General features: G+C 35.8%; 1 protein-coding gene across 1 annotated transcript in view; it reads left to right on the top strand.

Moving 5' to 3' along the window:
* Nucleotides 1-16,516, top strand: part of NELL1 (neural EGFL like 1) — a 549,513-nt gene that overhangs the window by 509,638 nt on the left and 23,359 nt on the right. Inside the window, exon 14 of the mRNA XM_070957549.1 lies at nucleotides 5,004-5,144. Within this exon, the coding sequence (XP_070813650.1) occupies nucleotides 5,004-5,144 (141 nt within the window). The remainder of the gene's footprint in view (nucleotides 1-5,003; nucleotides 5,145-16,516) is intronic.

The raw sequence follows: 16,516 nt of genomic DNA, 5'->3' as shown, positions 1-16,516 counted from the left end.
GAATAATAATACCCAATGTCAGTGGCTTTGCCTCAAACTGGAAGGAGTGATGCATGGTGTGTGGATCTAGCCTTTGTAAGGTTCAGTGTATTTATCATGAATTATATAAGAGGTTAGAACATCTGATTGTGAAATATTCTTACAATTCAGCCTTGATATTTTTTTTTTTGAGACATTATTAAGATTGAGGAGGATCTTAACAAATGGAAAGAGTAGTTAGAACAAGATATATGTTAGCAGAGACAAAAACATTCTACATCTGAGTAAGAAAAATCAAGGCATTAGCATAGGAGATACATGGTGGGCAGCAATACATGTGATAGACACCTGGGGTCTTTGATAGATCAAAAACTGAACATGAACCAGCAATGTAGTACACTTGTAATAATAATAATAAAAAAGCAAATGTAGCTACAGATTTTATGTAAAGGTAAAGGTTCCCCTTGCACATATGTGCTAGTTTTTCCCGACTCTAGGGGGCAGTGCTCATCTCCGTTTCAAAGCTGAAGAGCCAGTGCTGTCCGAAGACGTCTCCGTGGTCATGTGGCTGGCATGACTAAATGCCAAAGGTGCATGGAACGCTGTTACCTTCCCACCAAAGGTGGTCCCTATTTTTCTACTTGCATTTTTTATGTGCTTTCGAACTGCTAGGTTGGCAGAAGCTGGGACAAGTGACGGGAGCTCACCCCATTACGCGGCACTAGGGATTCAAACCGCTGAACTGCCGACCTTTCAATTGACAAGCTCAGCATCTTACCCACTAAGCCACCATGTCCCTTTAAGCCACCGTGTCCCTGACTTTATCAACAGCCATATATTTCAAGATCAAGAAAAGTCAGCATTTCTCTCTCAATGCAAACCTGGAATATTTGTCCAGTTCTGGATGCCATATTTTAGGAAGGACGTTGTAAACTGGAATGTATCCAGAGGAGAACAACCAAGATAACAAGGAAAATTTTCTTAATGCTAGGAATTGCTAACAATGTCTCTTCCTCTGTCTCTCCTTCACTAGAAGTTGTGGATTCTTCTGCACTGGAAGTATTTTTAACAATGGTTGGATGGCCATCAGTTAGGGCTGCTTTAATAGTAGGTTCTTGCATTGGGAAAGGAGTAACACTAAATGGCTTCCGTTCCAAGGTCTTTTTCAGTCTTTAGTTTTGTGATTCTTATTAAGTTACCTATTTTTTTTAAATTCTCAAACACATTGACCTTGCATAACTTTTTTTAATTGAGCTTAAATTGATATGGACCATATAACTATGTGTTGACATAACTATGTCTTCAGCAAGTTTATCCCCTGCAAACATAAGATTTGTAGTCCAATATATCTAGAAGGAATGTAGAAAGTTTGACTAACGAATATTGAACTTCTGATTTTTCTGCAAGCTGCTAAGTCATCTAAAGAATAGCCAAATGAGAACTGATTGTCTGATATTGTCCATTCAACATTTTCTGTCCTGAAGGCTGAGAAACTGTAGTGGCTGGATTGGTTTTGAGTAATGTATGATTTATGTGCAATGTTTAAAATTGCTGTGCTAATTTCATGACAGTGTTACCAACAGTATTGTGCTTGTAGATGAATAAATGGAGATCGCTGTCTAATTAACAGAAGGTTTTGGTCCAAAGAATGAAGTGCTAAATATTATTTCTTGGATCTTATCAGAAAAAAATAAATTATCATTTTTTTAAAAAAATAGGGAATAAATAAATGCAAGAACAGATTTAAGACTGAATGAAAAAGCTTACAAGAATATCTAATATACAGAATAAATTGTTAAGATTCCAAAGTGGGAAGGCAGAATGTTGTTTGAGATCTCAGCACCACCATTTTGTCTCCCCCTGCCATTCTTACTGTATACAGTCTAATTATTTTTTCAACTTTTTAGTATACTGAAACCAAGGGCCCAATAAATGAGAGTGCGTGGGAAACTGAAACAACTCATTTGTTGCATTGCCTTGAATGAAAAATAGGAATCAGTCTGATTGTTTCTGTTACAGAATCAAGCTTTGAATTGATCTGGTCTCTTGCATGCAGAGCCCAGATCAATTGCACCTCAAAAAGGGGGGGCGGTGAAAAATGGGGGGGGGGATATTTGTCCTTTCTGGAAGAAGAGGACAAAGCCAGCTCTAAAAACCAAGTTATTATTTGGCTAGCAAATTTAGAAAGATATTTTTTGGTCTGCACAACTGGGCTTTTTATAGCAATTTAAAATCAATTTACCCAAATCATCTATTTGTTAACATGTGCAATAACAGCATGTACTGTCAGAACAATATGGCCCCAGAATCTTTAGCTGTCTTAGAAACTGTCTTTTTTTAGCCTTTTTTAGTCTTTTAAATCGTCAATCGAGTTTTAGTTTGAATGTTTTAAATTTTGGGCCACAGTTATATAATTATTTTAAAATTTTAAATTTTGTATTGGTATGTGTTTTAGTTCTGGCTGTGCACCGCCCTGAATCCACTAGGAGAAGGGCGGGATATAAATCGAATAAAAAAAATAAAATAAATAAAACATCTGAAGTAGTGGAATATTTAAGAGAAGCTGTATTTGAAGTAAAATTGGCATTTCTGTAAGAAATTAAAGAATTTAACAAGGTTTGATATTAGTAATGTTTACATTTTATAGAAACAAGGACTTGAAATATCCAATTTTGGAAAATTAGTGGGCCCACTAATTTAAGAAATATTAAATATTATTTAAAGATGAAGTTAATTAATCAGAAAATTCTAAGTTGTATCTATTGGCCTCTCTATGATAAGAAGTGTGAGGATTCTTTGATTAATATTGTGATGGGAGAATCCCGATACTCCCATGTAACACCCCTTCTGCCCAACCTGCATTGGTTACCAGTTGCCCTCCGGGTGAGATTCAAGATGCTGGTGATGACCTATAAAGCCCTACATGGCTTAGGCCCAGGATATTTGGCGGACCATCTGCAACCAGCAACAACATCCCATCGCCCGGTTCGCACCCATAGGGAGGGCCTGCTCAGGGTGCTGTCGGCGAGACAATGTTGTCTGGCAGCCCCCAGGGGTAGAGCCTTCTCTGTGGGGCACCCACCCTCTGGAATCAACTTTCCTTGGGGCTTCGGCTGGCCCCTGACCTTCGCACCTTTCGCTGCGAATTAAAAACTTGGTTATTCGAGTCCCCCAGTCTGGACTCATGGGGTTTTTTACGGATTTTTAATTGTATCTGATTTAATTAGGCATTTTAAATTGCATTATGGATTGTGGTTTTTATTGTTGTGAGCCGCCCTGAGTCCATTGGAGATAGGGCGGCATATAAGCCTAATAAAATAAATAAATAAATAAATAAAATAATATAATGTTTTCTTTTTCAGGGGAAAACATAGCTGTTGTAGAGGTGAATATAATAACAATATGGAATTTAAGATTTTATGGAAAACTTTGGCTTTATTGAGCCTGGGAATTAGTAAGAGAATTAATTTGCATAGATTGAAAGAAAATAAGTAAGGCTTCAGTTGTTGAAGTGAGGCTTCAAGAGATGTATTCTCTGTCAATCTTTGAAATGTCAAATAAATCTTACTGCTAAACAGTAAAAATAAGAAGATGGAACATTAAGTTTATATATGGTCTAAATTTAACAACATGTTAAAGGATTGAGCTTGCTATCTATTAATATTCCTCACTAGGATTTGTTTTATGAATCCTTTCCCTCTTTCTCTTTTCAAATTTTCAGTTTATGATCACCATTATTCTTTTTCATTGTATTATCACAGGTCGTTTCTTTTTATATTTTTGCCTGTTAATTTCACTTATAAAACAATAAAAAAAGTACATTCTTAAAAAGAACAAGAATTTCAACCCTTCTTCCTAAGAGTTGATAGGAAAGCCTCTGAACAGTTTTCACTCAGTAGTCTATTGTCAGTGTATAGCCCTGGACGTTATACTGTATGACCACATCATAAGAATTGAAAAATGTCCGCAGCTTTTGGTTGAGAAGCCATTTAAAACAGTGTTTTAAATGGCTGCTCAAGTTTAAGAATTGAAGTCCATACAGCTTACAGTTGTTGAAATTGAGGAACACTGCTTTAGAGGAAGTGATTTTCTTCCTGAGGGTGATCCAAGGTCTTTCACAGCACCACCTATTTTCTACTTCGTGACAAATGGTTTCCTTCACCTTTCAAATCTGAAAAATATATGACTTAGATCTCACAAATGTTTACATTTATCTTAGGCATTTCCACATTCATCTTTAAAGTTGTCAATATATGTCTAATAAATTAATATAGATAGCACACATCATTCTTTTCCAGGATTCAAGGCAGTATAAATTGTGTTGTCTGTTCTGCTCCAATTTTAGCCTCACCATAGGTTGGTAAGATTGGTTAAAATGAGGAAAAAAAGTCCCATTTAGTTTATATAGCTGAGGGGGGATTTTCATTTGAACATCTCCAGATCACAACAACATATTAAGCCTGAATAACTTTCCTATTCCCAAATCAATACTTTCTTGTATTTTTATAATATGCTTTATAAAAAGTCCCATTCAATTCAATTATCAAACATTGATAATTATAACAATAATAATCTCATATGCAGCCTGACTCTCAATGCCTCTAGATGGCTTACAACCATTAAACTACAAAATTACAATTCAATAAATAAAATGTAAAAAATAAAGATTAAAAAATGCCCAGTGTGACCTGGGTGAATTTACATTGTTTGTAGATCAAGGGAATTGAAATTGAGACCCCCCCCCACCTATTTATAAGAGAGGTGGGGAATTTATCTTCCCCAAATATCATCCAAGAGTTCTTGATAATACCTTAGCCTGGTTTATTTTAAAGAAAGTCCTTCCAAGTTTGTAAACTATAAAGATGGGCCAGTGAGGTACCTTTGTGTGTAGAGCGTAGCCTATTCATTAAAAGGTGCATTCTATTGTACTCCAGAAGGGCTTAGTGTTGTGTTTTTTACTATCTAAAATGTTGGTGTAAAAGAAAATTAATATCCTGGCTGGCTTGTGTTTTTCTCTGAGGCAGATATTGATGAATGTGCTGAGGGGATCATTGAATGTCACAACCATTCACGCTGTGTTAACCTCCCAGGGTGGTACCACTGTGAGTGCAGAAGCGGTTTCCATGACAATGGAACCTATTCACTTTCCGGGGAGTCCTGTGTTGGTAAGCAAAGCTCAGCAGAGAAGTACTGTTATTGTTCTGCCTTGTATCAAGTCCAAGGACCATCTTTGATGTTAATCTTACAATGTAACCAACCCTTTATGTAAGTCAGTGCTAACTTGCACAATAGAAAGATTATTATGAGAAAGATGAGCTATCACATCTCTAAACAGTAACATGAAAAATGGTTTTCTGGAAGACATATTGTAGATATGACTCCTGTCCTGAGAGACATTTCAGATAAAACAACATCCTGAAATTGTGACGTGGATTACTATTTAATTCTTCCAATTCCTAGCTTTAAACTTTAAAGATTTAGCCATGCAAAATAGATTTTTTTAAACTCATTGATCAAATTTGACATATTGTTTAACTTGACATTTCTTAATATAAGAGTTGTATTTTTGTCAGCTGCCTTGAGAAATAAGAAGCAGCTTAAAATACAGTATATTGAATAAATATAGTTCTTAAAAAATTGTTTTGTTTTTTTTTTAAAAAGCAACAGGTAATCTCTATAGGTATCTTTCAGTGCAGAAAAAGACTTGAGTCTTTTGTTGCATGTGTGGGGATTTTGGGGCGGGTGGGGTGTGATAGGTGTACAGAAATTTCAATTAGTTATATGGAGAGTTCAGATCCACTAGAAAAAAATAATTCATAAAAGCCTGCGTACGAGCAGACTCATCATGATAGCTCTCTTGCAATTCTTCATACTTCATTACCTGTTGACTTTAGTTTGCTACTGTCTTTTATCTTTCACTTTGAGGAAAAGGAAATACTATAGCAATTTTGTGCGTGCAAAATTGGGAGCAACCTCATTTATCTTAATTCTTCACCTTACTTCTCTCAACTGGACAAGTTGTGGCCCTACCATGGACTATAGTGAGATGACACAGGAAGGTGTTTTCTGTTTGAAGAACTGAAAGTGGACTCAGCAATTCAGGCATGGTTTTTTTGACTTGCACAGCAGAACATGGAAACCAAAACTCAGCTTGGGGGAATTGAAGATAGCTGATGGGCAATGATGACAAGTCATAATAGACAGCCACAATCATGAAAAAGACTGTTCTCAGTTGGGCATTTGAGGAGGGTCACTAGAGTTAGAGGATGCAATTTTGAAATAGTATCAGGTGCAGGTCGAGTTTTGGGCAGAGTGTTTAAGAAGCCCATTATTATGATTTGTATAGCTCTCAATTTTTCTTCAAGAAAGAGTATCTTGGTTATTTACAGTATATCACATGGGGAAGTTTGGTGTATCCTCATGTTGCATATTTTTATTTGCACGCAATCTCTTTTTCTGCCATTTAAATGAGCTGAACTTGAATTCTCAAAATCCCCAGTCTACATAATTTTCTGATGGAATATTGTGAGAGGTGTTTCAATATATATTAGCATATATTAGATGGAAAGAGCTGTAATAGGGAGATGTGCTTTAAATTATATGGTCATAAATAAAGAGGGACTTTTTATGTCTTGTATATAAGAGGGATATATGTATGCTTTTGTCTCTTTATACCAGTGTGGTGTAATGATGATGATGTTGGGGTAGGTTCAAGGAAATATTCAACTACTGAAGTCCTCTGGGTGGCCTGAGAACAATTGTTCTTTTTCAACCCAACCTACTTCCCAAAGTTGTTGTGGGAAAGAATTAGAGGAGGAAATACTATGTATTGTGTCCTGGACTTCTGAAGGAAAGGGGCGGTTATAAATTTAATTAACTAAAGTAGCTTGCTCTTTAGTTCATGGTTTATGTGATGTGCTTTTCCCCTCATTAACTGTCAAATCTGTAGGCTTTTAGACTCTGGCCCAGCTATATATCAAGCAGGTATATGCAGACTGGGATATGTGCCATTTTTTAATGAACTGGTTTATGAATGAGCAGATTTGACTTTGGGGAAGAAAGGCATCACTTTATTATTAGCTTTTGTTTAGCAGCTGGCTGCCCCCACTGAGGGGTAGCCAAACGGGAAAGAGCCCAATTCTTTACCTGAAGGAACCGCAAGATATCAATCATGGAAAAGCTAGGCAGCATGCTTATGTTGTGCTGCAATGCTACACACTAACAGCCTGCTCTTCCTGGTAAGTATATACGTCCTCCACTCAGTTCACTGCTACTTCAGGTCCATGCCTTGCCAACTGCAAACACAGCTTTCAAAAGAAACTCTTTCTGAGTTGCCATCTGGCAAATCTAGTTTACACGCAGAGGCCAATAAGTGGTAGCTATCACCTTCAACCCTAAGTCAGGCTTCTCAGCCAGGAGTTAATTGTTGTGTACTTATAACCATTGAACTACATCAGTTGAAATTGTCTATTATTCATAAGGAAGGACAATAAGGATCACTCCTTTATAACTGCAACAGATAAGTTTTAGTACCGACTCTGGGTACAATCCTTTAGTATTGCTTAGAGGTGAAACAATGTCACCTGACTATCTTCTATTGTATGTCCCAAGGTATATGGTTCATTACAGCTTGTTGAAATATTTAACTTCAAAAATTAGAGGTGATGTGGTTTCCTCACTCAGTCTATTTCTTTAACTTCCTACCACCTAGAATGTAGAACTGAGTTTCACAGCTGGTCTTTATATTGTAAAAATCCTGAAGCAGTTTAAATTGAGTCATTGAGATGGATAGCCATGGAAATTGAATGAATGAACGGCAAAACATTTTTAAAACAACAGGATTATTTGTTTTGTTGAATCTGTTACATCTCCAAATATCAAAGTCTCTTGGGCCTTGAAATAAATGGGGAACAAAGTGCTATAAAGCCAGGATTCATTTGAAAGTGGCCCAGTCAAATGTTGAAATTCAAGGTAGAGCTGTCCAAATGGAGCTCAATTATTGCACTTGATAAGGTGAGAGACCTCAGGCAGGAGGTTTTTTTTTTTTTCTGAAATATAAAGAAGCAGGCGACCACTGGCATTTTAAATAAGGATTTTAGAAGACTTTATAGCCAATCTGAACTACCTTTCTTTGCTCTTGTTCTGAACTGATTGTTGTATAAGGCAATAGAAACCCAAAGTATACTGGCAGAGGTTTTCAGAGGTGCAATTGTGTCAAAAATGCCACATTTCAAAGCATTTTATGCCTCCAGTAGATAACATTCTACATGGAAACATTAAAATTTAAGGTCATTATTGAATAGTTAGAATTTTGCTGACTTATCATTTTACTGAAACCAGCAGGATCTAAAGGATTTCAAGGTAGTATACTTTCTTTCTCCAGAATTTTAAAAAAGTGATTAATTCACAAAAGCAATGAAGGTTTTTTTTCTGCACTCATTTCCCAAAATGCAAAAGCATCAATCATTTTCAGTGGGAAAACATTTTCAAGAGAAAAAAATAAATAATTTTTTTTGAGACAAAGTCACATCCCAATCATTCAAGTGTACTTCCTTGCAGCTTTCTTGGCAATATGGAAGTGATTTGATCATATTTTATCAATGTCTAGAACAGATATGGTATTTCCTGAAAATCTGCCCTGATTACTAACCAGCTGGGTTAAAAAAAATATCATCGTATGACTTTCTCCAGTTCCTCTGTTAGATAAACAAATCTTGTCAACTTTTTGACAAAGCCTAGTCATGCTAGCAAGAAGGGATTATTTCTTTCATATTAGAGGGAAGTCTCAAACATAAAAGAAATATGATTCAATCTATTCTAATTTGCTTCATGTATCCAAGAAATAGTTTGTTGAAAATATGTCAACATAATTTGTGATAAAGATTAATAGCTTTTTGGATAAGTAGCATGTACTTCTCTCTCTCTCTCTCTCTCTCTCTCTCTCTCTCTCTCTCTCTCTCTCTCTCTCTCTCTCTCTCTCTCTCTCTCTCTCCCTCCCTCCCTCCCTCCCTCCCTCCCTCCCTCTCACACACACACATATAGACAATATAATATTGTAAGGGAAAGAAACATGGTAAAAGCAGTATGATACAGGTAGATAACTAAACAATTATGATTAATGAGAAGATTGAAAATATTATACAACTAATATATTCCATATACAATTAAAGTCAGAGTACTATAAATCATTTCATAGCCAATTTCTCAGCAAGAGATGTCTTTAGTAATTTGTAAAAATATATCTGGTAACGCAACTGAGAACAAGAAGAGAAAAAAAAGGAAAGCTATCAATAGTAAATCTTAACATTTACTATTAAATAGGTTTTCTTAGATTTTATTATCCTGTCTTTATTATTTTTATAAAGAACTCAAGGCAGTGAACATACTTAAAAGCTGAGGTGGCACAGTGGTTAGAGTGCAGGACTGCAGGCTATTTCAGCTGACTGCTAGCTGCAATCTCAAGGTTGACTCAGCCTTCCATCCTTCCGAGGTAGGTAAAATGAGGACCCAGATTGCTGGGGGCAATATGCTGACTCTGTAAACCACTTAGAGAGGGCTGTAAAAGCACTATGAAGTGGTATATAAGTCTAAGTGCTTTTGCTATTGCTATCTCTTCTTCTTCCTATTTAGCAACAACCTTATGTTGTCTGATTTTTTTTTCATTATTAGGCATTACTTGTGTAGGAATTCACCAACTGGCTTGTCATGATGGCATGGGTTGAGGGACAGTGACTGGTCCAAAGTCACCCAGATGGCTTTCATGCCTAAGGTGGGACTAAAACTTACATTCTCCTGGTTTACAGCCTGATACCAAAACCTCTAGATCAATCTAGCTCTCAAACTATATCTACAACAGAAATGCTGTACACACCTCAATTTTGCATAAGTACATTTTTCTTTTTAGGAATACTGCATTCGGTTTTGGTCACCACAATATAAAAAAGATGTTGAGCCTCTAGAAAGAGTGCAGAGAAGAGCAACAAAGATGATTCAGGGACTGGAGGCTAAAACATATGAAGAACGGTTGCGGGAACTGGTTATGTCTAGTTTAATGAAAAGAAGGACTAGGGGAGACATGATAGCAGTGTTCCAATATCTCAGGGGCTGCCACAAAGAGGGAGTCAAGCTATTTTCCAAGGCACCTGAGGGTAGGACAAAAAGCAAACTAATCAAGGTGAGAAGTAACTTAGAACTAAGGAGAAATTTCCTGACAGTTAGAACAATTAATCAGTAGAACAATTTGCCTCAGAAGTTGTGGATGCTCCAACACTGGAAGATTTTAAGAAGATGTTGGAGAACCATTTGTCTGAAGTGGTGTAGGGTTTCCTGCCTAAGCAGGGGGTTGGACTAGAAGACCTCCAAGGTCACTTCCAACTCTGTTATTCTATTCTATTCTAAAAATACTTCAATGGACCCAGAACATTCTTCATGGTCACCTAATGTTGGAAGATAATGGAATGAGGACTGAAGGTTAATAGAATTGAAAGTGGGTCCCACATTGCTTTTCTTTTCCATATGTATTTTCCCCTTTTTTGATCTGCACAGCGATATGGAGGTTTATAAGATTAGCCACTTTTGTTACCAGGTATAAAGTGTAAATAGAATATTAAATTAATGAGATTATTTTAATTAAATAGCATTGCTAAGCCATCTGCTACTATATCCAAATGCCAAAGAGATTAAACTATGTTTTAGTTTCTTATTTATTCTGGCCTCTTACAGGCATTAATTTTTGTAACAATTATAGCTATATAATGATAAAGCAAATTGTAACTATTTTAAAAGTATTTCAGAGAATTTCTTTTCAAAGATGACTAAAGGAACAACTCACTGTTTCCGTATTGTAGTTCCATTGGCTTTCCAAAATAGTTGTGAACTAAAGTAAAATATGAATATCGCAAGGACATATCTCTTCTGAAAATGTTTGGCAACATCAACATTGGCCTGGAAAAAAAAAATTGAATCAGTTAAGTATGTTTCCTTATGCATACTTAAAAATGGAGAAATCCAAAAGATAGACATTCTCAGAGAAAAAATATAATTCCACCGCAAAAGGCAGAAGTGCTAGTATTCAGAATGATCGTTGATCACTAGGATTTCTGAGACCTATCACAGCCTTAGAAAATCATCACAAAGGACAAGGTAGTGTTTCATGTGGAGGGCTTTACTTCAGTGAAGGATTGATGGCATCAAGTAACAGCTGAGACTTTGGCAAATAAGATCGGATTCATAAAATAACCCCAAGAGAACACGAATCATAAGTAGATGATTCAACATTATCAATCATGCTCGAACATTTTAGTATTAATCTTTTAGCTTGCTACTCTGCATTATCACCTTGCCAGTTACTATTACTGCTTTTAACCCAAATAATGGGCAGTTTTGGCAAGATTTACTCCTAGGGTTTATGTTAGATATATCTCAATTTCTTACCATACCAGAATTTTTTCCTGATATTAGGTGAATTTGGTACTATCCTTATATACAACATGTTGCATAGTATATGTGTAGATATATGTTTTACATGTTCATTGTCAATCTCAGCAGCAAAAGCCACTTAAGAGCTTCCTTGTTAAGCTTCAGCTTCAAACAATTTTTTTCTTTGTTTAACAACTGGAATAATTTCTATGGGAGGTAGTAGGTGGTGGTGGGGAACTTAGTGATGGGCTGATAAATATCTTTCTTTTGAGTTGCAGTTATTATTATTAGATTTTATCCTGACTTTTTAATATATAAAACTCAAGGCAGCAAACATATTTAACTCTCCTGCCTCCTATTTTCTCCTGTGAGGTGTATTGGGCTGAGAATGACTGGCCCTAAATCAACCAGCCAGTATTTGTTGTGTTGTGTTGTATTTTGGTAAGGTGAGTTTATTACAGCCAAACAAAAGGTAGAAATATGATGGATGTGGTTAGCATAATAATAAGAATCAAGTATATAATATAATGAAGGAAGGGAACATCTATTGCCTGTATGAGTTTAATAACCCCCTATAATTAATTTAACCTTTGTACAGTTATAAATACGTGCACACATGTATAACAACTCATTTGTATTATCTATCTCATAGGGCTGCCCCAAGCCATTTTGTTGTCTGAAGTGGAACAGAAAATGAGATTTTTCCTCTTGAGGTTAACATTTATAGTACTCAAGGCCAGCTATATATACTGTATATAAAAGCCCATCAGCAGTTCTAGGAAGTGCTAGAAATAAAAATATTATGGTGGTAATAATTTGTGTCTCATTCAGATCACTAGAATTATCTGTCCCATTCTGCTTAATGGTTGAGTTAATTAATTAAATAATGCCTTGATCAGAGAGAGAGCCTTAATGTAGGAAATGTTTACCATTACAAAGGAAGGGACATTCTTTTGGTAAGCATAATCAGATGAATTCTGAACTGCACTGTGAACTCCTCTTTGACAATGTCAAATGAAGTAAAACCATGCTTACTGCCTTAAAAAGCTGAGTCTTTCTTCAAGAATTTGGATAAGGGAAAGCTGGAGCCCAATGACTGTAACTTTATGTATTGGGGAGCATAATTGAGCCTGCTGGGTGTTGTTTTTGTTTAGATGCCTATTCATACTGTTTTGTGCTTGTTTTTGTTATTGTAAGAGGCCCATATTTACAGCACATAAAATAGACAGTCATGTCCATCTTTTAAATCAGTAAATGAAGATGTAAAACCATAGGCACTCCTATGCTAGGAGAGACAAAAAGGCCATCCTGTTCCAAACATTCTGATGTTTTTGATACCCAGATATCTGTCCCTACTCCAAACCCAGGCAATACTGTATTTTCCTGGGCCTAGTCATCAAAACTCTACTATTTTTTTGTAACATAAAGACCATTAGTCTCAGACATTTTCCCCAACTATTGCACCTTCTTGACATGTTGACATCACAGTTCGAGAACTTCCAATTATCCCCAGCAGATTAAAGATAGGTAGATAGTACAGAATAGAGATATTCTGCATAAATGTACCTATTTTTAAGTTACAAATATTTCCTATCAAGATATCAGAAATATTATATATTAAGCTTTCATTCAAAAACTATTTGACAAAAAGTGAATAATATAATTTTTCATTATTCTCTTCACATTGTATCAGTTATTGTAAATTATTTTAATATAATTAATGTTTTTATTCAAATCCAAATAATTTACTGCAATCAAAGTATTCCTAGGATTATAATTTTACCAAGGTTTACTGTCAGAATTGAGACCCACTGAATATATTGTATGTATCTAGAATTGCAGTCTTATTTACATTTTCTTGTATTGAATAGTTCTTACAAGGATCTCAGTAATAAGAATTTGGTTTTCCATTTTGTAGGAACTAGAAGGAAGTTCTTATTTTATCATGTATATTCAGGGGTGGGTTTCACTTACCTTTGTTATTGGTTCGCTTGTGCGCGTGCCACATCTGCACATGCACAGAAGCTTCTGTGCGTGCGGAGAACATATTTGATGACATCCAAGTGGGTGGACGGAACCTCCCGCCGCCGGCGCTACCAGTTCGCCTGAACCGGGGCGAACTGGTAACAATCCACCATTGTGTATATTATTTTATGTTCAGGTAGTATATCTCACTTGAAAAAATGCTTTTTGATTGTCTTTGTTTTTGAAACTATCATGCAGTTTAAGCAATAAACTGCAATTTAAAAGAGATAGAGCATCTAATGTCTATGGATATTTTAAATGCAAAAGCATTAAAGGTTTCCTGACTGACATTTCATTACCCACCTAGATAATATCATCAATGCTAGTGTGAGGGTGGGGAGGAAGTGAGACATCCTTGAAGAAGTGTGACATGCTTTTGAAATGAATGGTATATTAACAACCACTCTTGTAATATGATACAAGCTAAATAAAAATATATAAATAGGACTATGGAATGAAAAGAAATGTTTGGTTTAAACAGGTAATCACTTTCTAATTAGGAATTATAAAATATTATATCCATTTGCTGGCAGTATATTTAGAAGTTCCAATTATATGCCCTATTGGAATTAATTAAATATATCTAAAATGAGTATTAATTCTGTCTAAAACATCCTCAAAATATTAATAAAAGTAAAGAAAGAAATCTGGATGATCATATTACAATCTTAGAAAATAAATGCCTAAGTCATATTTTAACGCTGCTTCCACTGAAGTGCATATAATTGGTATACTTAAAACCTGGCATCTAAAGTAATCAATGTATTCCAAAAAACTGACTAATTAAAGAATGGCCGTAAATCTCCCCCTTCCCATGCATAAAACAATACATATTAACTTCCCCGAACTGGACTCTCTCTGTATTAGACTGTAGCTCTCCAAATCTCCAGAAATTTTCCTGAACGACTATTGGATGGAGCTGATCCATCTGTCCTTTATAGTTTAAAAAAAAAAATCAAAATATACATAAATTACCATGGGCAGCTAGATCATCTTTGAAGACAGATAATAATAGCAGTAAGAAGCAAGTTCTTTTGTTGTTGTATTTCATCAATAGTTGCTGATACTCATTTCCTATAAGTCCCAGTACTGTGTTCTCCATTCTGGTGTATCCCTAAAGGCTCATGACGTTTGGGTGGATGGGCGGAGCCTTCCACCGCAGCCGCTACTGGTTCACCCGATCTGGGGAGAACCGGTAGCAACCCACCACTGCCATGGACCATCAGTACCCACAGTACCCCTACCTTGCCAGTAGGCATTTGAGACAGTCCCTCATTTTTTTTCCTTATCCAACACTGTTGTTAAAAGATTTCAAATTTTGTCTTCAGTTTCAAAGCAGCCATCAATTGATGGAAAAGACCAGACAGAGGAAGGAAAGAGGGTGGGAATCAGTAACAGAGTTGGAAGGTACCTTGGAGGTCATCTAGTCCAACCCCCTGCTCACAGAGGAGACCTGTACTAGGTATTCAAACCGCAGACCTTTCTGATCAACTAGTTCAGTGTTTTAGCAACTGAGCCACCTAGTCAGAATCCATCCCTTTCATCTTCCTATGCACCACAAACCCACAGATTTCTGGGAAGTATAGTCAGAAAACATAGTGATACTGAAGTGGGCACAAGTTTGCCAAATTTCAATCTCACAGGAATCGTGGGTCCTGGATTTTGGATGCCTTCTGTAAATTAGCTCACTTGAGGCAGCAATAATTCAAAAATTATTGCTCTGCGATGCACTGTTTCACCCAAATGAAGAGTTGAAAGTATCAATTAACTATTTAAATAGGCACAAGAGCATTAGTAGTATATAGATTCCCCTCCTCCTCCCACCCTTCCTCCTTCTCATCACAATTTGCACAGATAAATAGATGAATTTTATCAATAATGTTAGTCATTTTGAAAAGCATTCATTTGCATTTTTAATTTTGGAGTGGGGAAAACTAAAAGTTTTTGATGAATGTGTTTTCACATAGTAATTATGCTTTTTGGAATTGTTTCATTAGAAAGAGTTGTTGTTCTCAGTTTCTGGCAGCTTCATCTCCCAAAAGTTCCTTCTTGGCAACCAACAAACGAGGCATAATTAAATCTTTACCAAAGTGAACGATTTAATTCTGTAGTGCAAAGGGATGACAAAATGACATTTTAAGGACAAACTTATTTTCATTGCCTGAACTACTTTCTTTTGATTGTTCAAAAGAACAATCAAAAAGAACAAATTACTATGGTATTTTTAAGAGAATGAATATCAACTTATTCTAATATAGGTGAGATTTCTCCTTATCCTAGGCCATTTATATTTTGGTAGAACTGTAGTATTGTTTGCACAGTCTAGCTTTTTAATTTACCTGCCCTCTGATTCTTTATGCAAATTTTATCAAACAATTTCTAGATAAACAATGAACTCATACTTTTAAATGCCATTTAAAATGTGCCAAAGCAGGCCCTCTCTGGCAAAAATGTAATGTTATAATATAACAAATGTAAGTTTATGCTTTTAATAGTGAAATCTTTACATGGCTCAGATTTCGGCCACATTGTAGTAATTCATTCACGGGATTATAGTCATAAACCTGAAAAAGCAGAGAATAGCACACCATAGCTGTAGTTTGTCTTTTTAATCTTCATACTCAGGAGAAGTTTATTTACCTAGCATCAGTACCTCATGAATTTTGGATCAGCTCTACTAGCAAATGAATGAAAAAACAAACCATGAGGCTTGCCTTTTTTTTCCCAGGGGTAAATTTGCTGTAAGTGGCAAAATATTTTATTTCTTTATTTGATTTTTATAGCTGCCCATCTCAGCAAGTGATTTTGGCCTGTGTATATCATTAAATTAAAAAACAAACAAAAACAAATTTAAAACAATGAAAAATAAATACAATTGCTGAATAGAACTGCAGTCATGGATGCTATTTTATTTATTACATGCATTAAATATACTTATATAATGCAGTTCAACAATTTCCTGACCTTTACAGTATTGGATACTTCGCCTGGTCTCTCTCTCTCTCTCTCTCTCTCTCTCTCTCTCTCTCTCTCTCTCTGCTACAAGTTATGTATACATATAGAACTGATCTTGGGGATGCAGAAGGGAGCAATA

The sequence above is a fragment of the Pituophis catenifer genome, unplaced genomic scaffold (genome assembly GCF_029215685.1).
Source record: "Pituophis catenifer annectens isolate HBS135680 unplaced genomic scaffold, rPitCat1.0.hap2 SCAF_1, whole genome shotgun sequence".
NCBI classification, from domain to species: domain Eukaryota; kingdom Metazoa; phylum Chordata; class Lepidosauria; order Squamata; family Colubridae; genus Pituophis; species Pituophis catenifer.
The sequence above is the reverse complement of the archived record's forward strand: the minus strand, read 5'-3'. Positions and strand labels throughout refer to the sequence as shown.